The following is a 25,564-nucleotide window of genomic DNA, read 5'->3' as shown; positions in this document are numbered from 1 at the left end:
GTGGTGAACATGCAAACAATAAAAGACATGCTCTGGTAGTGTACGATGATGGCATTGTCTTTGAAAGTGATTGGTCCACACCAGAGACAGCTTTCTTTAGAGCCTAGTCTGAAACGTTGTTCGACCAGAGGACGCCAAAAGGCACGAAGACAACGCCGTTATCAGGACATTGAGAGCTCGGGGTGAGCAGCCGCATGTTCACCACAAGTGCATTGTGGTTAATGCTAGACACGATTCCTTGTTAAGGGTTCCTGTTTGGTGTTTTAACATCTGAACACCTTTTTTTTGTATTGCCAGAAAGGGTCAAACCTATTCTCTTTGGTTCTTTCGGTAAAGTCACGTGGATATAAACGAAAATAAAGCACGACGTTTCGATCGCAACACAAGCGGAAAACAATCGAATCCAGCAGTGAACTTCTGGAAACGTCGTGATTTGTTTTTATTTTCTACCCGCGTGACTTTACCGAAAGAACCAAAGAGTATGGATTCCTGCAGTCACGAAAGCTTCAAATCAAGTTTAATACAAATACATACAATAGTAGTGAAAAGCATAGGAAAGTTAAGCAGATCACTAAAAAAATACAAATTAAACTATGTTTTATTTTACCAGGTAAAGTCCACTGAGCTATGAACTTATTTTTCAGAAGCGACCTGGCCAGAAGTAATAACTCCAAGATGGGGGTTAATTATCACCTGGAAATGTATAGCAGCCAAATAATGTAAATACTATACTTGGTTCTTTCGGTAAAGTCACGTAGAAGGGAAACAATAAAATAATAAAAATATAAAACATTATTTTATTGTTTCCCTTCTACGTGACTTTACCGAAAGAACCAAGAATATGAATCCCTGCAGTCACGAAAGCTTTAAATCAAAATGTAAATACTATACTTATTGGTTATTTCGGTAAAGTCTCCTGCTGAGGCAGACCACGCTTTCTCACCTGATGACGGACGCTTGTGTTGCGCCCGAAACGTCGTGATTTATTTTATTTTCTACCCGCGTGACTTTACCGAAAGAACCAAAGAGTATGGATTCCTGCAGTCACGAAAGTTTCAAATCAAGGTAAACCTATTCTTATAATAAACAAATACGGGTCAGTCCTCTACCTACGATGGAGATGCGTTACGACGACCCCAATCGTAAGTCAAAAATATCGTAAGTCGAAGATGGCCCTAGCCTACCCAGGAGTCTTAAAGAATGGTGATAATTTAGCAAAACAGAGGCAATTTACACAACTGTACTGTATAAACTATATACTGTATGCATTTATTAATTACAATACTGTATTGCACAGTAAAATGTAAAGTAAAAAAACAAGGTAAATACTTAGCCTACCTATATGAACCGCAATTTAATACTGTAGAAAGTGTTTTTTTCAGGAAACAATCCTATCTGCTATATATATTTTTTAAAAACTTTTAACATGCATTGAACGTATGTATCGTATCGTGATAACCCTAAAATGAAATCGCTAAAGCTACGTATCACACGCGCACTGAACGTATCGTTGCGTATCATATTGTAACTGTACTCACCAAGATTATGTCCTATCGCTATCGCCATCGTAAGATCGAAAGATCGAAATATCGTAAGTCGGGGACTATCTGTAGTTTTAATTGATCAGCCCTGTAACCTAAGAATGTGACCATTGCCCCTTTAAGTGACCCAAGCAGCCTCGCAGTTGACCCCGGCGGCTCTTGACCAATTACGTGCCGAGCCTAGGGCCCCCCCCCCCCGCCGCTACACCCCCCTCCCCACCATTCAACGCTTCACCACGTGTATCGCCACTCCACGTGGAAACACGCGGCGTGTTAATTCGCGCTCGCAATATAGCTTTCGACTTTTAACACAAAACACGAGCAGCAGCAAGCCACGATGGGGGGACAGCCGAAGAAAAAGGTACGCTATGAGCGAAATTCACCTCGCAGCAAACCGTTCGTTGTGAAGCGTTAAGCGTGCCGTGTTTAGGCCCCAACGGGCGCTACCGGTCTGAACTATAGGCGGCCGCCCGCTCCCCAAGCGCATTGCGCGGTCGGGTTTCTTGGCGAGGCCGAGGCTTAGGCCTTTTGCGGCCTTGGTGCCGTTTAAAGTTGCGCCACGCTCTGAACGGCCGCTGTTTTCAGCGATGTTTAGCTACTTGTGCGAAAGCAATTTACCGAACTTCTTACATGTAACTGATAACTGAAGGCATTCCCCATCTCGTCTCGGCTACGTGTGTTTGACTATACTTCACCACGCTGGTTTTAGTGCGCTTTGGTGAAGGAGGTTCCGGAGACGGTTCAGATATCACTCAAACGAAACTTTTTATTTTACCAGGTAAGGGGCCCACCGAGCTGTATAGTTGCGATCGAAACGTCGTGATTTATTTGATTTCACTTCAACATACGTGACTTTACCGACAGAACCAAAGAGTACTATATAGTTATTTTAAAGAATCGACCAGTCCACACATTCTAGATTTGAAGCTTTCGTGACTGCAAGAATCCATACTCTTTGGTTCTATTCTATACCTACGTGACTTCACCGAATAGAACCGAAGAGTACAGTCCACACATGATAGCTCAACGAAGTGCCATATGTGCAAATTTATAGCAGACAAATACTCTTAATCATTTTAGCCGCAGATGGGAATTTTTTTTTATTTTGCCTGCATTCTGAACATTTGCCCAATGCCATTGCATTAATTAAAAGCTTTCCATCTGGGAGGAAACCCGGAGTACGCAGAATAAAACTCAAGACTCTACACGTAATAGATTCAATAATCCCAGCCTTGGCATGTCCTGGCCATCTCGCAGTCCACGAGGTTCCAGATATTTCGCTCCACTGATCCGTCGCCAGGAATGGAACTCTGGTCCGCCTGGTTTAGCGCGAACTCGCGTGCACACGCGATAAGAAAGAACCGTTAGGATTTATAAAGCGACTAAATGCAGTCGTTTGTGAAGACGCTGCAAGCTCAGGGGAAACACAACCGTCTAAAGAGTTTAAAAGGTTTAGAGCGGGGAAGGAAGGGGGGTGGTGTGTACTTTGTAGGCCCTAGAGACGACAATGGAAGAAGTGCTGCAGAATAAAACTCGTAAAAGAACGCGTGAGGATACTGTATCTGCAGTTATCCGCATGGCCATAGGCAGAGAAGGTTCACTGAGCATTTTTACAGTGCTTTGTTTTATGGATGATGAAAAGAGAGACTATCAGAATCTTTATACTGCAGAAATCCGATGAATTGTAAAGCTCTTTTTCACACATGTCCAGCAGGGGTGAGTTAGAAAGTTACAATCGAATGAAACCGGAATAGAGCACTTGGAAATCTGATATTGTTTATGAAATATAGTCTGGCAGTGGGCCTAAAGATATGGATCGCAAACTTCAACGAAAAGAAAATGGGAACAGAGCTTAAGAAATGTGCAAACCGTAGTGAAGTGCATGCTTGGAATTACATTGAGGCACAGCAAGAGGACCATATTGAACAGGGGAGCAAAAACAAACAAGTTACAGTCCATCGTTGATTGTTACGGAAAGTACGATACGTGGGTTTTCGTGGGAGAAATCACTGGAAGGGACGGCCACCAGTGAAAGAGACTTGGTGATTGGACAAAAGAACAGTGGGAAAATGGCCAAAAGAATGACCACCGCGGAGATGAATCGATGAGATCAGCTCCTATGCAAGATTTAGGTGGAGTGTGGCATCACTGGTCAGTGAGGCGTGGGTGATGGCATGGGGAGGCCGTCAACCAGCAGTGGATACGACATGGCTCTTAATGAGATGTGTTTTAAGTCGTTTATATTGGTGCAGTTCGTCCTGCCGAAGGAAAGAACAAATTGCACGACTGGCTCGGCACTAACAATTTGAGTTTATTTTGTAGCGAGAGCAATGACACATTCAGATGCTGGGGGCCAGTCTCAATATGACTACTGTTGACTTATTACAATGTGGTACTGTCCTCATTTTAGCTACTTTGATGGAATGATAGGCTGATTAGACTCCCGACTTTGTAGTCCAGTATTAATATCCATCCACATGGTGCTATCACTCGTGACGTTTTAAGCGTGTTCTAGTTTGGCTCAGGTTGCTAGCGTGGTTCTTTGTCATTTAGATGTTTTACTGTGGTGTATTGCAACCCAGAGTGAGTTGGTGGTGGTGTTGACCTTAGCACATGATGCTCTGAGAATGGCTACCACCAGTGGTGAGTGATTACTGAACCCGCCGCGCTGGGTCTCTCATCCACCCTGCATAGACATTCTCTGAGCTATATGGTAAGTTCAGTGAAACAACCTCCATGGCTGACACAGCATGTCCTGCACCCAGGGCGCAACGATGCCGAGATGTTAACTACATCGCCTGGTATGCAGGAGGTCGTGGGTTCGATCCCGACCTTGACACCTGCTGTATATTTAGGGTTTGCGGTGTCTCCCCATGGTTGCATGTATTTTTTTTGCGGGTCCTTTGGTTTTTCCCTCCGCATTTAGAAACATGTGTTGAGAGTATTTCGCTGCTATAAATTTCCACATGATCGACCACGTTGAGCTATCATTTGTGCCGGTTGCTTCTAAAAGAAAGCTATATAGCTCAGTGGGCCTTAGCTGGTAAAAAAAATATTAACAAAGGGTTCACAGTTAATATTGTAATGAGCTGTTGTACTGTAATGTGCTGTGATGTGACCCATTGTACTGTTGTGTTTTGGTGTAGTCTTGGATGTGGATGGTAGAATGGTGTTGTGCGGTCGTGTATGGATGGAGGTGAGGTTGTGTTGTGAACGGCGCTGTGCTCTGTGCAGTACACAAGCGGCGAGGCCACGAGTTACATCACCCGCAACAAAGCTCGCAAGAAGCTCCAACTCAGCCTGCCCGACTTCCGGTGAGTGAGGTGGAGGAGTGGCGCTCTCAACAAGGGTCAGAGTTGATTCGTCAGTCATTTAACCTGCAACATCTGGGTGGTGTTTCACTGCTGAGCTATCTGATGGGTTGCGCAGAGAAATTCAGAAAATTCTGTTGTTGTACCGTACTTTTGTGCTTCCACATTTATGCTCCCAGTCTTCAACCCACACTGACCAGCTTGGTTAAGTGTGCTCAAATAACCCCACAACTAACATGGTGTAGGGGGGCCCTCATCCAGCATAGGATAGGCATAAAGGGCTGTGGGTTTACCTGATGACCTCCAGCCCTGAAAGCCTTTGCGACTTATGTGGGCCCCAAGCTGTAACTTAGCTTGCAGTGTGTCCCAGTGTGTTCCAGGCATTCCTGTATACTCAATGGCATGTACCCTGACCTCGTATGTCCCTGTGTCCACCAGGCGTCTCTGCATACTCAAGGGCGTGTACCCCCACGAGCCACGTCACAAGAAGAAGGCGAACAAGGGCTCGACGGCGCCGCGCACCTTCTACCTCGCCAAGGACGTGCGCTTCCTCCTGCATGAGCCGATCGTCGCCAAGTTCCGCGAATACAGGGTGAGGGAGAGCATCGGGAGAAGTGAGTGAGTGTACGATAGACGGGGGACGAGAGAGGTGGAGCATGTGTGGGAGACGGGGAATGTGTGTTTGTGAGAGAGTGGGAGGATTGAAACTGGGGAGACAAAGGCGGCCGGGGCGTGATGTTGGCCAACCACCTACCTCATTTGCCATGCCGGACTTTAGAGATGCTCGCTAACAGCACTTGCCCCAACAGTCTGTTAAGGCTGTTTGCAGGACCTTTTTATTTGTTGTGTATGAGAGTGGTAGAGTAGCGGTTATGTTGCGGCACTGCGAACCTGGCGATTATCTGAACCGGTCTTGGGCCTCCCCTAGGTCGACTTAGCCTCAAATGAGTGCCACTGGGGAGACAAAGGCGGCTGGGCCTGGTGCTGGCCACCCACCCCCTCATGTACTGTGCTAGCCTTCATGGGTGCTCGCTAACAGCACTTGCTCCAACAGTCTGTTAAGGCTATACAGGGGACCTTTGCGTTTGTGGGCGGGAGACAGGGGAGAGAGGTGGAGTATGTGTGGGAGACGATGAGTGTGTGTTTGTGAGAGAGTGGGAGTGTGTGAGAGAGGGCGGGGAGGGAGTGTGTGTTTGTGACACAGGGGAGAGGGGCAGAGTGTGTGAGAGATTGGTAGTGTTTGTGAGAAAGACATGGGGAGTGTGCGCGACAGACGGAGTGGGAGTGCGCATGTGTGTGTTGAGAAAGGGAGTGTGTCATCTCTAATTGACGTTCGTGTCTCTAATCTCTGTGTCTTTGCGTCTGCATATCTCCCCATCTCTTCGTTATTTCTGTCCGTCAGGTGTTTGTGCGGAAGCTGCGCAAGGCGTACGCCAAGACACAGTGGGGCCGAGTCGACCACCTCAAGTCCAACAAACCCACCTACAAGCTCGACCACATCATCAAGGAGAGGTGACCTGCCCTCCCTTGCCATGTGTCCTCCCTTGCCTTGCCCATGAATTGTAACAATGTATCCATGTCTATGTGCCATCCTATGTTAATTTGTGTGCGTGTTCCTGTATGTCTCCCTGTGTGCCTACATGTCTTCATGTCCTTGTGTGTCTCCGAGTGCCCTGTGTCCTCGCCATGTGTCACCAAGTGCCCCGTCTCCATGTTGCCTCTGTGTCTTCTTGTGTCCCTGGTGCCCAACGTTTGTGGACATGCCGCATGACGTATCTGCACTTTCCTTGGGCCCTCTGTGTCTGCGTGCATTGCCAATGTTGTCCCCCCTTTGCATCGCTGTGTGCTTCACTCTGCCTCCACCTGTTTCTCTGCCCACGTGTGTCCCTCTTGTGTCCACGTATCTCCCGTTGTGTCCGCGCATCCCTCTGCGTGTTGATACGTTTCTTTCCATTTCGCGCTTGTCCCAGGTACTCTGGTTGTGGACGGGCTGTGGGACGCGGTCTAAACGCTGTCCGCATGATGATGTCTCTTCTGCGTTTCTCCGTGAATCTCTGCATCGGCGTTTTTATATCCCGTGTACGACTTGTGCCCCCCCCCCCCTGCGTGTGTGTGTGCATCCCAGGTACCCGACCTTTGTGGATGCCCTGCGGGACGTGGACGATGGGCTTTCCATGTGCTGCCTCTTCTCGTCGTTCCCACGCTCGGGGCGCTGCCACGTGGACTCGGTGCAGCTCTGCCGTCGCCTGTCGCTCGAATTCCATGGATACGTGGTGCAGGCACGCGCCCTGCGCAAGGTTCAAGCCGGCCCCACAATCACAACAATACATCATTGCACACTCACAATAACATGCCAATACAGTACACTGTAACACAGGCAGGCTGTTGTGGCAAATGCTGTGGGCTAACATCTATTAATGCCAGCACGCCACTCGAAGGAGTGGTGTGGCCACCACTACACCCAGCCAACTCGTCTCCACCGCAGCATGTACTAATTTATGGCCGAGTTAACCTTGGGGAGGCCGAAGACTGACTGGTTTATATATGCTAACTGTGTAACGTTTCTGCGTGCATGGTTCAATGTGCTTAACACTACATCACCACTCCCCCATAGAGGAACAAACAAAGACAAATATCCCCCTTGTATAGCCATAACAGACTTTTGAAGCCAGTGCTGTTAGCGAGCACCTTTTAAGGTCAGCACACAAGGGGATGGGTGGCTCACACCACGTCCGGCCACATTTGTCTCTCCAGTGCTGATGTTTTCACACCACCATCAGGTACTTGTTTAAGGCTTAATCAACCTCGGGGAGGCCCAGGTGGTGTATGTATCAGTGGTCTCGGTTAAGCCATAAGACCTAGGCCTGTCCCGTGATCACCTGCTCAGGAGCCTTTCACACCTCACTTGGTCTCAAAGTGCGCATAGCCTGGTATAAGCACTGTGGTGACATCACCGCCACTTCGTGGTGAATGGTAGCTGTTGGTGTGTTTATGTGCCTGTGTTTTATGTGCGTGTGTTTGTGCATTTGCAGGTGTTCTTGTCGATAAAGGGAATTTACTTTCAGGCTGAGGTTCAGGGCCAGACGGTGACGTGGGTCATGCCTTATCCATACTCGCACAACGTGAGGACACACACACACACCTACACCACGTTTTGTGTGTGTGAGATCGTGTTTGTGAGTGTGCAAATGTGTCTGTGAGTGTTATCATGCGAGTAAGCGCAAGTGAATGTTACTGCGTGCGTGAGAATTCAGTGTCTGAGTTTGTTTGCAAGTGTGGGTGTTGGCGTTTTTTGCAGTGTATCTGGCTGTAACTGTATTGGTTTTTGGTATTTGTGTAGTGCAACGGATAGCGCGCTGCGAGCCCGGATTCGATTCCCACTCGTCAACACCAGTGACGCTTTTCTGAAATGGTTCTGGGTCTCCCATTGGTCGACTCGGCCTCAAATTAGTACCTAGTGCGATGTGTAAACATCGCCACGAGTGAGACAGAGGCAGTTGGGTCTGGTGCTGGCCACCCACTCCCTTGTGTGCTGTGCCGGCCTTCATAGGTGCTTACTAACAGCATTTGTCCCAATAGACTGTTACAGGCTTCATGGGATATCTCTTTGTCTTTGAGAGTGTGTGTGCATTTTCACATTGGCTGCTATACATGCTAAGCCACTTGATTGGGCTATGATTTGTGGCCAGGTCACTTCTGAAAAAGAGCTATATAGCTCATTGTGCCTTACCTGGTAAAATAAAAAAAAATATTTTAGCTTTAGGGTTGAGCGGGGTTTTAAAAGCTCTTAAAAAGGATGCATGAGGAAAACTCTGTGCGTCAATTGGTAGATGTTCCATGATGGGTAATGCTGTTGGGCTTTGCATGTACTTGATTTGTGTCTTGTGTGCGAGTGTGCAGCATCCCACGGATGTTGACTACCGCGTCATGTCCACATTCACCGAGTTCTACACCTCCCTGCTCGGCTTCATCAACTACCGCCTCTACCAGAGCCTCAACCTCGCCTACCCGCCACGGGTACAGCCACCCCCTCATTGGACATCATCGGTGCACTGCATGACCTTCCACGAAACTCGTGGTCCACCCTAAACTGCATCCGCAAAAAACCATGGCAGATGCGGGATACCTGATGCACAACTGGAAAATGTAAAACGCTGCAATGTGCGACTGTGGTCATTCAGAATAGACCGTAAAACGTATAACGACACAATGCCCGCAAATACGAAGGAGGCATCGCTGCAATGGACTCCGCTGCTCTTGATGTGGTTGTCTCGCTTGACCACCTGAATTTTGGAAATTACAGTTGTTGCTCTGCATCTACATCAGCCATACGAAAGAAAAAGAGAAGTGCACTGCAGCCCCGGTGCCCAAATCCCGGCCAACGTTACATTATCGCCATTCATCCTGCGTGCTTATATTGGCGTGTGGCGTGCGCGCGTACAGGCGGGGCTATAACAGGTATCCGTTGTGTTTGTTGGGGTGCAGGTGGAGGGCTCTGCTGAGGAAACTGCAGGCGGTGTGTATGCCATGGACTCGGAAGCACACCTTGAGGTGACCGCACCACGCACCACGCGCACGCATACATGCACACAGTGATCCCACCCGTCCAGCCAGAAACGAGTTGCTGCGTGGCAAGTGCTGTTAGCGAGCAGCTGTGAAGGCCCGTGGTGTGTGGTCAGCACCTAACTTTGTCTCCCCCGGTGGGTGGCGCTGTATGTTTACGCACGGCTCTTATAGGTACTGCACAGTAAAACCTTGTATTGCGAGTAACTCGGTCGGCGAGTGTTTTGTTAAGACGAGCAAACATTTTAAATAAATATTACTTTGATAAACGAGCGAGGGTCTTGCAATGCGAGTAGTAGTACGTATAGACGCTTTGTACTGCCGAGCGTCACGTGATCACAACTGATATACGAGTGGTTTGGATATACGAGTGCTTTGGATTACAAACACGTTTCCGGAACGAATTATGCTCGCGATCCAAGGTTTTACTGTACGTTGTTTTAAGGTTGCGTTGACCCCAGATCAGCTAAAATGGTCATGCCAGCAGAGTAATCGATCCACTACTGATAAGATCAGCATTGTTACGTGATCAGATGAAACCGTGGTATGGACAGCTTCACGTGATGACATTATTTGGTGATGCTGCTGCATTGGAAGCGGTGCACAAGCACACTTAACAAATACACATCTCAACACACTCGTCAATAGCACTGTTGCCTTCAAAGAAAAAAATATATATCATCGCTGTTGTTTTAGGCAATGTCCCTTAATGTGATTCGGTTTATGTGTTGCGAAGAAAGACCATTGCCCAAAACGTTGCCGATTTTTTTAGATACACTTTTTTTAAGGCTTCAGTTTTGTAGAAGACTGTATGTGAGTTTTTACGTGAAACCAGCGTCAACTGGGTTGTGAGTTGAAACAAACCAGGTAGGGGTTAGACGTTAGGAAGTGACCGTGGTGTGTAAGCACCACGGCCAGCTCACCATCCACAACTGCGCTCTTGTCATTTGAATGAAGAGTGTTGTGTTTGATGTCAGAACGACGTGTGTAGGTGTTAATGCTGTGATGCTGCGTGGATGTAGCGGTTGTGATGCGGTGTTGATGCTCTGATGCTGTGTGGATGTCGAGGTTGTGATGCGGTGTTGACTGTGATGCCGCGTGGATGTAGAGGTTGTGATGCGGTGTTGATGCTGTAATGTGGTGTGGATGTAGAGGTTGTGATGCGGTGTTGACTGTGATGCCGCGTGGATGTAGAGGTTGTGATGCGGTGTTGATGCTGTAATGTGGTGTGGATGTAGAGGTTGTGATGCGGTGTTGATACTCGGATGCTCTGTGGATGTAGAGGTTGGCCGCACTGTCTCAGTCGCTGGCCCGGATTCCCGGTTCCAGCAGTAACAGTGAGGAGGTGGCCGAAGAGGAGCGTCCAGATGAGTTCCTCGTTGAAGAAGTATGCACGTACACACACTCGTACACACGCACACACACACACACACTTGCACACACGCACACACACTCGCACACACTTGCACGCACTCGCACGCACTCACATGCACACACACACTCATACATATATGTACACACATCAAAGATCCCCCATATAGCCTTAACTGACTGTAGGGGCAAGTACACGAGGGGGTGGGTGGCCAGCACCATGCCCGACCGCCTTTGTCTCCCTAGTAGCAATGTTTACACACCGCACCAGGTACTCATTTAAGGCTGAGTCGACCTAGGGGAGGCCCAGTTCAGATAATCGTCACTGGTGTTGGCCGTGAGCGGGAATCGAACCCGGGTTGCCAGGTTCATAGTGCAGCGCACTAACCGCTACACTATCGCTCCCCACTCACACACTCGTACATATATGCATGCACACATGCACACACTCATACATATATGCACGCACACGCACATATACACTCACACATGCACACACTCATACATATATGCACGCACTCGCACACTCACACATGCACACACACACACACTCATACATATATGCACGCACACACACGCTCACACATGCACACACTCGTACACTCGTACATATATGCACACACACTCACACATGCACACACTCATACATATATGCACGCACACACACACTAACATGCACACACTCACACACTCATATATATGCACGCACACACACACTCATACATGCACACACTCACACACTCATATATGCACGTGCACACACACACATGCACACACTCACACTCATACATATATGCACACACACACTCACACATGCACACACTCACACACTCGTACATATATGGACGCACGCACTCAAAAACACTAAGTGCCCCTGTATAGGTTTAAAACAGATTGTTAGGGAAAGTGATGTTTGCAAGCACATATTAAAGCCAGAAAAAAGGGGGTGGTTGGCCACGCCCGATCGCCTTTGGCTCGACAGTGTTAACCCTTTACAGACCGCACCAGGTACTAATTTAGTGCCGAGTTAACCTAGGGGAGGTACAGGACCGGTTCAGATATTCGCCACTGTTGTTGGTCGTGAGCGGGAATCTTAATCCCACGGGGGGCCTGATGAAAATTTTTAATTTATAAACTTTTCTGCTGACCAGTTATTAAATTGTCAATGCATAGCGACCTGATCACAGTTATTGAGTAACAGACACCGTTCGGTAGTAAAACAACAAAGTATTACTCAATAAACTCGTTTATGTTAAAAGTTAATTAAAAAAATGTTGCTGGCACAGTACATTTGCCGCACCTCCGATTGGTGTGGTTGGCTATGTACTATGCAAAAGAAGTTCAACATACATACAAGGGATTTTTCCTATCGGCACAAGTGGATTCCAAATGGATTCAAGAATCCATTACTATGCTGTCATCTCCTGGCTGCCTTGCATCTCGAGTGTACAACACTTGGTGGTCCTGGAAGGTTTCCCAAATGCTCATCAGGCCCAGTATTATATTCTTGGTTCTTCCGGTAAAGTCACGTAGAAGGGAAACAATAAAATAATAAAAATATAAAACAATAAAATTCCCACGACGTTTCGACTGCAACACAAGCAATCATCATCAGGTGACTTTTTCCAAAAGAACCAAGAATATGAATCCCTGCAGTCACGAAAGCTTTAAATCAAAATTTAGGCCCAATATTGCTAAGCTTCGGAGCTCCAGCAGGTTTGAGTGGAATCAAGGTGAATCGTCTTTTCGAATCTGAATTGAGAACTGCGATTTCCCCAGCGCTGCTTCACCTCTTTGCCTAAACGTGTCACTGTTGTGTCTCCGCTTGTCCCCGTCTGCCCCTGTGTGTGTCTGTGCAGGAAGACCGTGAGTTGTCCGAGCGACGGAAGGCAGACGCGGCTAAACAGGCAGCACTGTGTTCTCTGTTCGAGGGCACTAAGTTTTTCCTGAACAGAGAGATCCTGCGTGAGATGTTCACATTCATCATCAGGTGTGTGATTGTGTGTGAGCGTGCGTGACTGGGGAGCGATAGTGCAGCGGTTAGCGTGCTGCACTACGAACACGGCGACCAGAGTTCAATTCCCGCTCATGGCCACCAATATAAGTGACGATAATCTGAACCGAGCCTGGGCCTCCACTAGGTCGACCCAGCTTCAAATGAGTACCTGGTTGCGGTGTCGGTTAAATGTCTTTACATTAACGGGCTAAATGTCTCACTAACAAAGCTCTCGTTTTTTAGCAGACTAACTGGCTGTAATTTTGTGGTGTGTGTCTCTGTGTGCGTGTCTCTCGGTTAGTGTGTCTCTCGGTTTGTGTGTGGCTCTCTCTGTGTGTCTCCCTATATGTCTCTCTCTCTCTCGTGTCTCTTTGTGTGTGTGTCTCTGTGTGTGGGTGTGTCTTTCTGTGTGTGTCTCTCTCTGGGTGTGTCCCTTTGTGTGTCTCTGTGTGTCTCTCTCTGTGTTTCTCTAGGTGTGTCTCTCTCTATATGTATCTCTCTCGGTGTGTCTCTGTCTTTGTGTGTGTCTCTCTATATGTGTCTCTCTGTGTGTGCGTCTCCCTCTCTGTGTGTGTGTGTCGCTCTGTGTGTGTGGGTGTGTGTGTCGCTCTGTGTGTGTGGGTGTGTGTTTCGCTCTGTGTGTGTGGGTGTGCCTCTAGGTGTGCGTCTCTCTCTCTCCTTCCCTCGATGTGGTGTTGTCCCCCGTTTGTTTCCCCCGTCTTTCTAACGAGCTGGACGTCTCGCTAGCACATCCACCGTTGCAGTTGGTTCGTTTACATTGACATGCTAGTCTCTCACGATACAAAGGCCACCTCCCCAGCTCTCGCATCAACCACAACCCCCCCTTCCCCCCCATCTCGGTTCCCATCTTTGGATTTCCCACTCGCTTAGGCACAATCTCTAGCCCCCACACTCTTGTCCGATGCGGCAACCCCCCCCCCCTCCTGGCTCTATATATAAATAAGGACTTGTTTCAGCAGCCTGTTTCTCTCTCCCACCTGAAGACGATTGCTTGTGCGGCGATAGAAACGTCGTCATCTAATTATTTTTTCCACCTACTTGACTTTACCGAAAGAACCAAAGGAGTATGGTTGCGGTGTGTAAGCATCGCTACTAGGTATATAAAGGTGGTCGAGCGCGGTGCTAGGCCACCAACCCCCTCGTGTGCGCCATGCCGGCCTTCATGAAGTGCTCTCAAAGCAGCACTTGCCCGAAAAGTCTGTTAGAGGCTATACGGGGGATCCGTGTCTTGTGAGTGACTCTGAATGTGACGAACACGGCAACCCGAGTTCAATTCCAGGCTTCGTTTACCGTCAGTGCTGTGTGATATCTACACCGGTCTTGAGCCTTCCCTGGGTCAACCCGGCCTTAAATAAGTATCCGATGCGATTTGTAAGCATCAACAGTGGGAAGACAAAGGCAGCTGGGAGTGGTGCTGGATACACCGTCCTCTTGAGCGTCTCGTGCCAGCCTAAATAGTATCTCTATTAAAAAAAAACATCACTTTGCCCCAGAAGTCCAAAAGGCTGCGTGTGGGGGGATTTTTGTCTTTTTTGTTCCTAGGAGCTTTGGGGGTCAGGTGTCGTGGCACTCGTCCGTGTGCATCGGGGCAACGTACCCCGAGACGGACGAGACTATCACCCACCAGCTGGTGGATCGGCCCAATCCCCCGCAGACGTTCATCAACCGGTGAGTTCGCTCAACGCACACAATATACACGCTTGCACACGAAAACATACCAAGACTCGTGTTACAATACAGCCAACACGCTGCTACGCACGTTATACATGACCATAACCCCCGCAAACCTACATCAACCGGTGAGCTCGCTCAATGCACACAATATACACGCTTGCACACGAAAACATACCAAAACTCGTGTTACAATACAGCCAACACGCTGCTACGCACGTTATACATGACCATAACCCCCGCAAACCTACATCAACCGGTGAGCTCGCTCAATGCACACAATATACACGCTTGCACACGAAAACATACCAAAACTCGTGTTACAATACAGCCAACACGCTGCTACGCACGTTGTACATGACCATAACAAACACAAACCTACATAATATATACTAGACTAGCTTTACTACCCGGCTTCGCTCGGGACTTGGATTCACCACGCCCGGCCGCCTTTGTCTCCCCAGTGGTGATGTTCACACCACACCAGTTACTCGTTTGAGGCTGAGTCGACCTAGGGGAGGCCCAGGACCGGTTAAAATTATCGTCACCGGTGGTGGCCGTGAGCGGGAATCGAACTCGGGTCGCCGGGTTCGTAGCGCGGCGCGCTAACCACTACACTACAATGCGTTACGCTTCCACATGCGAGGGTCACGTGACAGATTTGACGTCACAGCTCACTTGCCGTGCAAAAAATAAAAGCATTATTGAGCTCCCCACCTCCCCCCCCCCCCCCCCAAAAAAAAGTATTTTTATAATGTTTGCATGGTGTACAGTCTGGAAAGTACCCACATGGCAAATTTCAAGTTTGTTGCATGTCGGGAAGTACGCTAAACATTTTGAACAGACACACATATTCACAACTTTGCCTTTTTATATATATGGAGATATATATAATGCATACTATTCACTGCACACAGTAAACTACTTGATCAGCCCATGGGCTCACACAATGCATAATAGTACAACAATACATAATGCACAAAATACACTCAACACATACAGTACACAATACATACATTGCCTGTACAATACACATGACGCAATATACAGTAAAACCTTGGCTTGCGAGCATAATTCGTTCCGGAAACGTGTTTGTAATCCAAAACACTCGTATATCAAAGCACTCGTATATCAGTTGTGATCACGTGACGCTCGGCAGACAAAGCGTCTATACGTACTACTACTCGTATTGCAAGACCCTCGCTCGTTTATCAAATTAATATTTATTTTAAAAATTTTGCTCGTTTTGCAAAACACTCGCAGACCAAGTTACTCGCAATCCAAGGTTTTACTGTACACACCAACACCCCCGTGTGCCTTGCTGACCTCCCATCGGTGCATCTCACGAACAGCGCTTGCCTCGACAGTTGTTTTTAAAGGCTCCACGGGGGATCTTTGTCACCGTCGTCGTGTGCGTTTGTGCTCGTAGGTGCTACGTGCAGCCGCAGTGGGTGTGCGACTGCGTGAACGCGGGGGTGCTGCTGCCCGTGCAGGATTACTTCCCGGGAGTCCTTCTGCCCCCCCATCTCTCCCCCTTCGTCGAGGAGAAGGAGGGCGACTACATTCCCCCGGAGAAGCTCAAGCTGCTCGCGCTGCAGAGGGGAGGTGAGGGGGGGGCGCCCGCCCGTGCACGCTTGGGGTCGCGTCGAGTCGCACGGGAACGCAGGCGCCACACGGGGACGTGCCGGTTCGCGTCGCGGTACACATGCGGTTGCACGGGGGTTACACAGGAAGACGGGGGGGGGATACAGGCTCACACGGGACACACGGACATGGGGGACACGTGGGGATTCACAGGGTCATACGGGACACACGGGGTCACACAGAAGGCGTAGGAATACACAGGGTCACACGGGACACACGGACATAGAGAAGGCGTGGGGATACACGGTCACACAGGACACACGGGCTCACACAACCAACAGACAGGGTTGCATAGGGACACACGAGAGTGACACAGGAACAAGAAAGATCATTGAGGGACGTGTGGAGACGCACACGCGGACACATGAGGCATGCAGGGTTACACGGGGACACGTGGGGGCGCACGGGGTTTCACGTGGGTCACAGAGGGTCACACTTGGTCATAGAGGGTCACACGGAGATACGTGAGGAATATGGGGTCAAAGAGTTTCTTCATCTCTCTCTGCCTCGAATGGCCTTCCAGATACAGGCGCCGAGGATGACGAGGAAGAGGAGGAAGTCGATGATGATGGCGGCGATGACGACGACGAGGACGACGAGGAGGTTGACGCTGTGGAAAAGAAACAGGAGAAGAGTTTAAAGAAGGCGGAGCGCAAGAGGATCGAGAAGAAGGTGCTGTCTCGCTTGTGTGTGCGTGCGTCTGTGGGGAGCGGTGGAGCGCTGCGCTACGAACCTGGCACCGCGAGTTTCATTCCCCACTCACGGCCAATGAATGCTATACAGTGGTGAATATATAAACGAGTTTTTGGACTCTGGATCGTCTTAGCCTTAAACAAGTACTTGGTGTGATGTGTCAGCATCTTTACTTGGGAGACAAAGGCAGCCGGGCATGGTGTTGGCCACCCACCACCTCGGATGTTGTCTTGGCCTTTATAGGTGCTCGTTAATAGTACTTGCCCCAACAGTCTGTTAAAGGTTATACGTGGGTATTTTGTATGAAAAACAATAGATTTTACCCTTTCTGGCAATAAAACAGGTGTTAAGACTTCGATTTAAAGCTTTCGTGACTGCAAGGATTCATCTTCTTTGGTTCTTTCGGTAAAGTCACGTAGAATGAGAATAAAATAATAAATTGATACAATAAAATAACACAATAAAATTCTCACGACGTTTCGGCCACAACACAAGCGGCCTTCATCAGGTGAAGGGACGAGACTGTCTGGAGGACAGCGCTGGAGCGAAAAAGCCACGCTCAGATCGCGACCTTTAAGTTGTGTGAGAAGAAACAAAGCGCCTTGACAAAGGAATTAGCATATAATTTAGCATTGAAATAGCTGAGTGATTAGCTTGTGACTGGTCACAGAAATGGCTATGTTAAAGTCAGAGCATACACATTCACAGGTGCCTCTGTGAATGTGTATGCTCTGACTTTAACATAGCTATTCACGGGTGCCTCTGTGAATGTGTATGCTCTGACTTTAACATAGCTATTTCTGTGACCAGTCACAAGCTAATCACTCAGCTATTTCAATGCTAAATTCTATGCTAATTCCTTTGTCAAGGGGTGCCTCTGCGGATGTGTATGCTTTAACTTTAACATAGCCATTTCTGTGACCAGTCACAAGCTAATCACTCAGATATTTCAATGCTAAATTCTATGCTAATTCCTTTGTCAAGGCGCTTTGTTTCTTCTCACACAGCTTAAAGGTCGCGATCTGAGCGTGGCTTTTTCGCTCCAGTGCTGTCCTCCAGACAGTCTCGTCCCTTCACCTGATGAAGGCCGCTTGTGTTGTGGCCGTAACGTCGTGAGAATTTTGTGTTATTTTATTTTATCAATTTATTATTTTATTCTCATTCTACGTGACTTTTCCGAAAGAACCAAAGAAGAGATGTTAAGATGTTCAAACACCAAATTGAAACCTTTTGCAAGCAATCAACTCTGCATTAACCACACGTAGTACTTATGGTGAACATGCAGATCCCATAAAAAAAGGATCCCATGCTATAGCTGCCTCCACCCCAAGCTAGAAATGCCTTTTGGCATTCTGTGGTCTGACACTGGTGAGACTAGGCCAGGGGTGGGCAAATGTTTTGACTCGTGGGCCACAATGGGTCCTAAAATTTTACAGAGGGGCCGGGCCAGGAACAGATGGATGGAGTGTTTGTGTGAACTAATATAAATGACATGTAAAAATAATTACATGAAAGGATTTGGCCTTTAACAGGTAGCAGAGCATTTAGTTGCAAGGCAATTTAACAAATTGCACGAACAATACAAAAACATGTCGTAACGTGACTGATAAAACATCATGAAAACATCTAAGGCCTGCACCCAAACCAATGACCTCACTTGAACTTCTTTATTATCTACATTAACAGGTTAGAGCAGCCACGCAGGCTGTGTGTCGGAGATTTGGCTCCAACCTCGCTGCAGCAACACATCATCACTTTCACTCCCGGTCAAAGTGCGCCATTTAATGGGGAAATGGGGGCATTACAGGAGAAAGGTAAAATTTAATTTAATAATAATATTTGGACAAGTTCGGCAGGCCGGATTAAAAAGACCAACGGGCCGTACTTTGCCTATGTCTGGACTAGGCCAATAAAGAAGGCTGTCACTGGTGTAGGCCAATCAGTTTCAAACACGATGCATATTGTAGGAAAATCAGCTCGTTATGTTCGCACGTTCAACACATGTACTGTGTGTGGTTAATGCAGACTTGATTCCTTGCAAAAGGTTTCTGTTTGGTGTTTGAAAATCCTAACAACTGTTTTATTTCCAGAAAGGGTCAAACCTATTTATATGTTCCATGGCTATTTTGTCTTTGTGTCCATACTCGGGTTGTCTTTTGCGCATGGGTGTGTGTGTGTGTATATATATACACGTAGTTATCTACATGTGGTCAATCCAGCTTCATCAATGGTAACTTAAAAACTATGGAAAGAAGTCCACTTTCGGTTTACCATTCTACACTAACCCGCACTGACTAGCGTGGTCAGCAACGCTCAAACGTGTCCCACGAATGGCACGGTGAAGCCTTCATCCAGCCGTGGGCTGACAGAGAAGGGTACGATATCTGCGTATAAACTTTGAACCAATTACGTTTTCACACAACCACTGATCTGTGAACATTTGCGCCTGCCAATCTGTTCGATCGCTATTAAAGTTGAACTAGATTCGAATTATCAATGACTCAGAATCTATAATCGATTTCATAAACAATTATCTATAAGAGCTCTTCACAACCACAGTGCCTTGGCTCGCTAATGTGTTAGCGGGTTGTGTCCTGCATCGTTTGGTATGATTACTGACGTTTTGATCCACGTATTGGCACCATCTTCAGGAAGTGAAAAGCGCGTGGAGAAACTTATGAAACTTCAATAAACTATTTGTATTTTTCCAGGTAAGGCCCACTGAGATATATAGCTCCTTTTCAGAAGCAACCTGGCCACAAATGATAGCTCAACAAAGTGGCTTATCATTTGGAAATGTATAGCGGTCAAATACTCTTAAACGCATGTTTCTAAATGTGGAGGTGAAAAACCGGAGGACCCGTGGAAAAATCCACACGACCACGGGGAGAGAGATGTGTGAACTCTAAATATACAAACAGGTGTTGGGGTCGGGATCGAACCCACAACATCCTGTATACTCGACGGCACAACCATGCAAACCTACGCCGCCGTGCTCTCTAGTCCTGACGTGCGTGCTTGTGCCCGTGTGTTTGTCCATGCCAATGTCTCCTCGCGTGTGCGCGTGCGTACAGGAGGATGTGCGCGTGACGGACGGGCGCTTGCGCGTGACGGACGAGGTGCGCGTGGGCGCCGAGCAGGAAGCAGAAGAGAAGCGCCTGGCGCTCATGATGATGAAGAAACGCGACAAGCACCTCTACGACAAGATCATGAAGACGCGCAAACGCAAGCGCAAGGAGGTAGGAGATGCACGGCACACACACACACACATGTATTGCACGCTCATACACCCGCACACACCTATATACGCACGGACATGCTACACTCATACTCGCGCACACAACACTCATACAAAGACCCCCCCGTATAGCCTGAACAGACTGTTGGGGCAAGTGCTGTTAGCGAGCACCTATGAAGCCCAGCACGGTACACGAGGGGTTGGGTGGCCAACACCACGTGCAACTGCATGCATCTATATATACACACACACACAAACACACACTATATTCTCATACACACACATGCACAAATTACATTCATACACCCGCGTGCACACATACACACCCACGCGCACATACTACACTATCCAAACATACTAGGGATGTAAGATCGCATCGGTTAACCTGTGAACATGGATTGGTATTCTTACTATTCATGTATCGATTTGTGCAGGAGGTGATATGTTATTGTGGGAGTACAGGGTCACCGATCCATGTTAATCCTCTGTCTTACAGTGTAATTCCGAGCATGCACCTAACCATGCCTCTTTTACACACCTTTAAGCTCTTGCTGTATGTATATTGTATGCATATAAATGTCTGGCCAGATGATTCTGCGGTTCGAGTTGTCTACTTACAATCTGAAGTTTATAAGTTTAAATTCCAGTTGGGAGTTGACTTGACCCATCCATCATCACCCCTTCCTCTGTCATGGCAACTAACTGTCGGTTTTTAACAAGCGAATTTCAATAGTTTTTCATGCCCGCAAAGTTGTTTAAAAATCAAATATTTGAGATTCGTTTTTGCATTTTGCATATGGTCATATCACCCGTATTGCACCCGATTGGATGGGTAACCAGCATGCAGATGGCAGTGCACCAAAATACTGTACTTCTATGCTGCCACGTCTGTGTTCCCCATGCCTTCGCTTAACCCGCATTGAGACCAGCATGGTGAAATATGGTTAGATAACCCTAATGACCCACGTAGTGTTGTGAGGTCGGCCCCTCGCACAGCGGGAAATTGACAAAAATCACATTTGCACGATAAAATCAGCCTGCAGTCCATCCCATTGCGAGACAAGGAACTGAGATGAGTGTACGCCTACCGCGTACTGTATCAATCCGCTCAGCCGTGTAGCTCGGAAAGTAGTCTGTCGTCGACCGCTCTGAAATTGCGTTATAACGGTGCGCATTCAGCATTATAACGTGCGCGTTCTGCGTTGTGAGAAAAGTGTTCCCGAATGGAAGGACCGTTGTTGTCGCAAAAGCACATTGTGCGAATACGCGTTAAGCGAAGAGTTGCCGTACATGTAACGTATGTGTTGCTGTACGATGGCTTCAGGGCAACCTTTGTGGCATCGTCGTATCTTTGCTCTGACGGACTGAGAGGCTCACTGTGGATGTCTGATTGCGTGTGCATTCTCTCTTGCCTGTGTGTGTTTGCGCACAGGCGAACAAACTGGTGGCCAAGCGGAAAGCCATTGACGCATCGGCCAAGGTGGCCAAAAAGCAGAAAACTAAGCAACGCTAAATGGCTCTTTTAGAGCTTTTGCTCAGTGCCAGGACAACAGTGGAACTTAACTCTCCAGCCATTTTATCATCTTCAACATCCAACTGTGCTGAAGTGCGAAGTCTTGGCTCTGTGTAACATCATTATTAATATTTCCTTTGCTGTGCGAGTTGGCCACTGTGAGCCATCTTCTTTAAAGAGCAGCCACACTTTAAAAAAAAATAAAAGCATAAGACTTCTCGGCCCTTTGTCAATCTACTGTTCCTCTTTGTTTAAGTCATGGTGGGGGGGGGTCCTTTACCCATACTTCGTTGTAGATTGAAGTGGGGCCAGGACTCTTTCGAACATCACTTCCACACCCAAGTTAGCTTGTGTTGGGAAATCGCGAACCCACATCGCTGGGTTCATAACAATACCTTAACCACAGCACAACTGCTCCATGGAAGGGAAAAAAAAAACATAACAGCAATTCTGTTGCATATTCTACCAGGTTGAACTGGTGGGATTGACATGACAGCCCATCACTATCTCCTCTGGGTTCAGTAAATCAAAGCTATGTGGGAAGTTTGCAGCAGATGTATGTTCTGAAGACAGAGACTGGCTCCTACCATGAGAATGTGGAAATTAAACAACTGCCTTGTGGCTATCAACAAATATTCACCGTCTGACTTGTTTGAGACATGCTTGTTTGAGCAGACACATTGGCATACACAACAATTTGAGACGCGTGACGTTTATTGGTTTGCATGAATACGAGGATTGATAAAAGAGTTTTGAGATTTAAATTAGTTTGAAAAGTTTCCGACTGCTCCCCTCAATTGTTGGAAGCACCTGTGGTGGAGCTCGTGGTTTCAATAATCATTGGAATGTCACAAAACCTTCCTTTTTCGAGCAGTGTTTGGCTCTGGGAGCGGAAGAAAAAAGTCGGATCAGGAGAAGATTGTGAGAGGCCAAGGATGGAAACGGCACTGCTTTGTAAAAAAATATATACTGGTGCACAGAAGAGCTTGTCCACTGGTGCATTATTGTGCTTCAAGTTGCACAATGAACCTTCATTTGAACATCGCTTATGAGTTGCATCTCCCAGGTGCTGAAAAAGAGTGATAGAATTCCTGGTTCACTTTACCACTTGGTGAAATGCACCAATGCGTCATATTCAAATAAAATAATTTGCAGAGCCATTTTTCTCAGCTTTGCAGAGATGTATCGCATACATTCAGGCTTTACATCGCTTGTGGTGACCGGCATGATACCGTTGTTTTGCTCGGCTGTCAGAAAGTTACTGCGTGGGAACATCATGGTAGACGGTGGTGACTTGTGGACACCTTTATCCAACATTGGATTGACTGGCTGGTAGTGCGACCCATACAGTGTCTACTGCCTCCTCGGATAGGTTCATAAAACTTAGCAATCATTTGTAACATGTTTCAAAACTGTTGCTTTTCTCTTCTCTCATTGGAAATGGAGATGCTGATATGGTCCTACTGTGCAGACTGCCACCTCTAATGAGTCAGAGTCCTGCTTTGGGCATTGTGTGAGCACATCCCATCGTAATCTGGTTCAACTTCACATCTACATTCCCATAAAATCAGTTATGAACGTTCTGCATAAACTGCATACAATAGCTCATCCACACTCCTGTGTGTGTGCCGGTTTAAATATGGAGAAACGATTTTAAGAATTTTTTAAAAAATGTTGAATGACCGAGAATCCTGCACGGTTTGTATGTAAACTGTAATGATGCATTCGTTAAATAAATAAAATCTATTATTTCCCTTATGCATTGAGTCATGCATGTGTAGTGACATAGCCCTGACTGTTGGACAGCAGCAGCAACTGCAGGTGGGCGCTTGGCGCACACGCGGGTGTGCCGGCAGGGCGGATGAACTGGGGCAAGGGTCATGATAGACCTCGTGTGGAAGCCCCTGGAACCCTCGAGGGTTTGAGAAGGGAGGTGCGGCTAGGGCGGAGCGAAGTTGTGTCGAGGGGAATATGAAGCAGCGGAGAGCGAGAGCTCTGGGCTGCCAGTCGTCGCTGTCACCTTCGCCCGATCATTGCGTGGCCGGACAGTGGTTGGCTGTCCCGGTCGACGCCGTCGTTGCAACGCGGACAGGGTCGTGTCTGGGACGGGGCGCGCGGCAGCGGGGTCGTGTGTGTGAGAGAGAGAGGGGGCCCGAGTGGTGGCGTGAGCTCGGCAACAACGAATAAAGAGGGCAGAGCGGTGCCTCCTGCGACCACCTCGTCTCCGGCTGACTGACGCACGCACAGGCGACACTACACATGTTCGAAACCATTTTGATTTATATGCGGTGGGTTAGAATCAACGCTACAGCCACTAGGGGCGCGAAATTTACAATATTTTATTGACATTAAACTGCGACCCTCAACAGGGGCAAGCCATTATGTACCTGTATAAAACAATAATTTGGTGGTGGTGCTGCTGCGTTGATATTAGTGCACAACTACAATTGAGAAAATTCGTCACACTGCCTTAAAACATTGGTGATTCTGGAAACGGCCCTTCTAGATAGCACAGAGGCCAGAGAGATAGAGTTCATAATTATCATACTAATCTTTGGTTCTTTCGGTAAAGTCACGTAAGTATAAAATAAAATAAATCGCGACGTTTCGGGCGCAACACCCAAGTGTCCGTCATCAGGTGGGAAAGCGATGGTCTGCTGCTGAGGCAGACCGTTTTAAAAGGTTTGAAATGGGTGTAGCCCAAGGGTCATAAAGAAGTGGGCGGGGCTAGTGATGTTATAAATAAGTGGACGGGGCTAGTGATGTTAATGTGAGAAATTAGCATGTAACTGTAAGATAGGAGAGCGGCCTCCTAAACAAGGGCACGGAAGTGGCTATGTTAATGTGAGAGATTGGCATGATGTTAATGTGAGATCGGAGAGCGGCCTCCACGAGGCGAGAGCGTCAACGCAAGAGAACCACTGCAACAGTGGCCATACCAGTGAGAGACACAGCCCCATAATGCAGTAAGAACCAAAGATACATCGAGGCTAAGGGGGCAGAAGTGGCCATGTTAGTGAGACCCCAGCCCGTTAATGCAAAGGCATCCCACAGGGCAATGCAACTCAGAGTCAGCAGGAAGGATGGAAGCATCAAAGCGAGTCATGACTTTACCTGGTTAAGTCCTGCATTTGGTTTTCATTTTAAGACGTTTTCAGCCAGTTAATTTGATTTACTGATGAGTATTCTTGGTTCTTTCGGTAAAGTCACGTAGAAGGGAAACAATAAAATAATGAAAATATAAAACAATAAAATTATCACGACGTTTCCACTGCAACACAAGCAATCATCATCAGGTGTGAAAACCACACCAAATGTTCTTGCTGTGGTTTTGACACCTGATGATGATTGCTTGTGTTGCAGCCGGAAACGGCGTGAAAATTTTATTGTTTTATATTTTTATTATTTCATTGTTTCCCTTCTACGTGACTTTACCGAAAGAACCAAGAATATGAATCCCTGCCGTCACAAAAGCTTTAAATCAAAATTTTACTGATGAGTGTTTATTATACGTGTGGGAAGTAAGCTGTAGCACCCAGAGAAACCATGTGTGCTTGGTGGTGGGGGTTTGAGGGGGCAACGCTCTATCCCCGTACAGATGGAAACAGATGGCGATGTGTCCACTTGCTGTGCACCGCCTTCTCCCGGTGAGCCTAGGGTATGGCTCCTCGACATCCACAGAAAAGGGATGTTCACTATATTTGTGTGACCCACCAACGACCTCCATGGATTACGGGAGTTCCGAACCACCACCGCGAAGCTTCACCATCTCATCCCCGTCTCAAAGAGGCTCTGGAAACCGGCCACCTGAGTTTGATTCCCGCTCACGGCCACCAACACCAGTGACGATTGTACCGGTCCTGGGCCTCCCCTAGGTCGACTCGGCCTCAATCAGCATTCCGGTCGGGCCGATAAAATAAGTAATAAAAAAAACCGTTTTAAACTTTTATTTTATTTTACAAGGTAAGGCCCACTGAGCTGTATAGCAGGAGGCAAATACTC

The 25,564-nt window shown here is 47.6% G+C and overlaps 1 protein-coding gene across 1 annotated transcript; it reads left to right on the top strand.

Annotated features, from left to right (window-relative positions):
* The first annotated feature begins 1,742 nt into the window (after positions 1–1,742).
* On the top strand, positions 1,743–21,785 carry LOC142909613 (pescadillo homolog). Its single transcript, XM_076059780.1, has 15 exons — positions 1,743–1,902; positions 4,776–4,855; positions 5,291–5,444; positions 6,255–6,364; positions 6,978–7,149; positions 7,885–7,974; positions 8,753–8,869; positions 9,338–9,403; positions 10,698–10,802; positions 12,646–12,776; positions 14,346–14,471; positions 15,904–16,079; positions 16,642–16,790; positions 19,886–20,050; positions 21,482–21,785. Exons 1-15 carry the CDS (start codon positions 1,879–1,881, stop codon positions 21,560–21,562), a joined length of 1,746 nt encoding a protein of 581 aa, XP_075915895.1. The 5' UTR covers positions 1,743–1,878; the 3' UTR covers positions 21,563–21,785.
* The last annotated feature ends 3,779 nt before the right edge of the window (positions 21,786–25,564 follow it).

The sequence above is a fragment of the Petromyzon marinus genome, chromosome 1 (genome assembly GCF_048934315.1).
Source record: "Petromyzon marinus isolate PM22_M1 ecotype Great Lakes invasive population chromosome 1, UKy_Petmar_22M1.pri1.0, whole genome shotgun sequence".
Classification (NCBI taxonomy): Eukaryota; Metazoa; Chordata; class Hyperoartia; order Petromyzontiformes; family Petromyzontidae; genus Petromyzon; species Petromyzon marinus.
Note: the sequence above shows the minus strand (reverse complement) of the source record. Positions and strands in the feature narration are given on the sequence as shown.

Coding starts and splice junctions, on each gene's coding strand:
- LOC142909613 (XM_076059780.1), top strand. CDS start 1,879: ATGGGGGGACAGCCGAAGAAAAAG. Junction 9,404..10,697: donor ACTCGGAAGCACACCTTGAG/GTGACCGCACCA, acceptor CTGTGGATGTAG/AGGTTGGCCGCACTGTCTCA. Junction 14,472..15,903: donor CCGCAGACGTTCATCAACCG/GTGAGTTCGCTC, acceptor TTGTGCTCGTAG/GTGCTACGTGCAGCCGCAGT.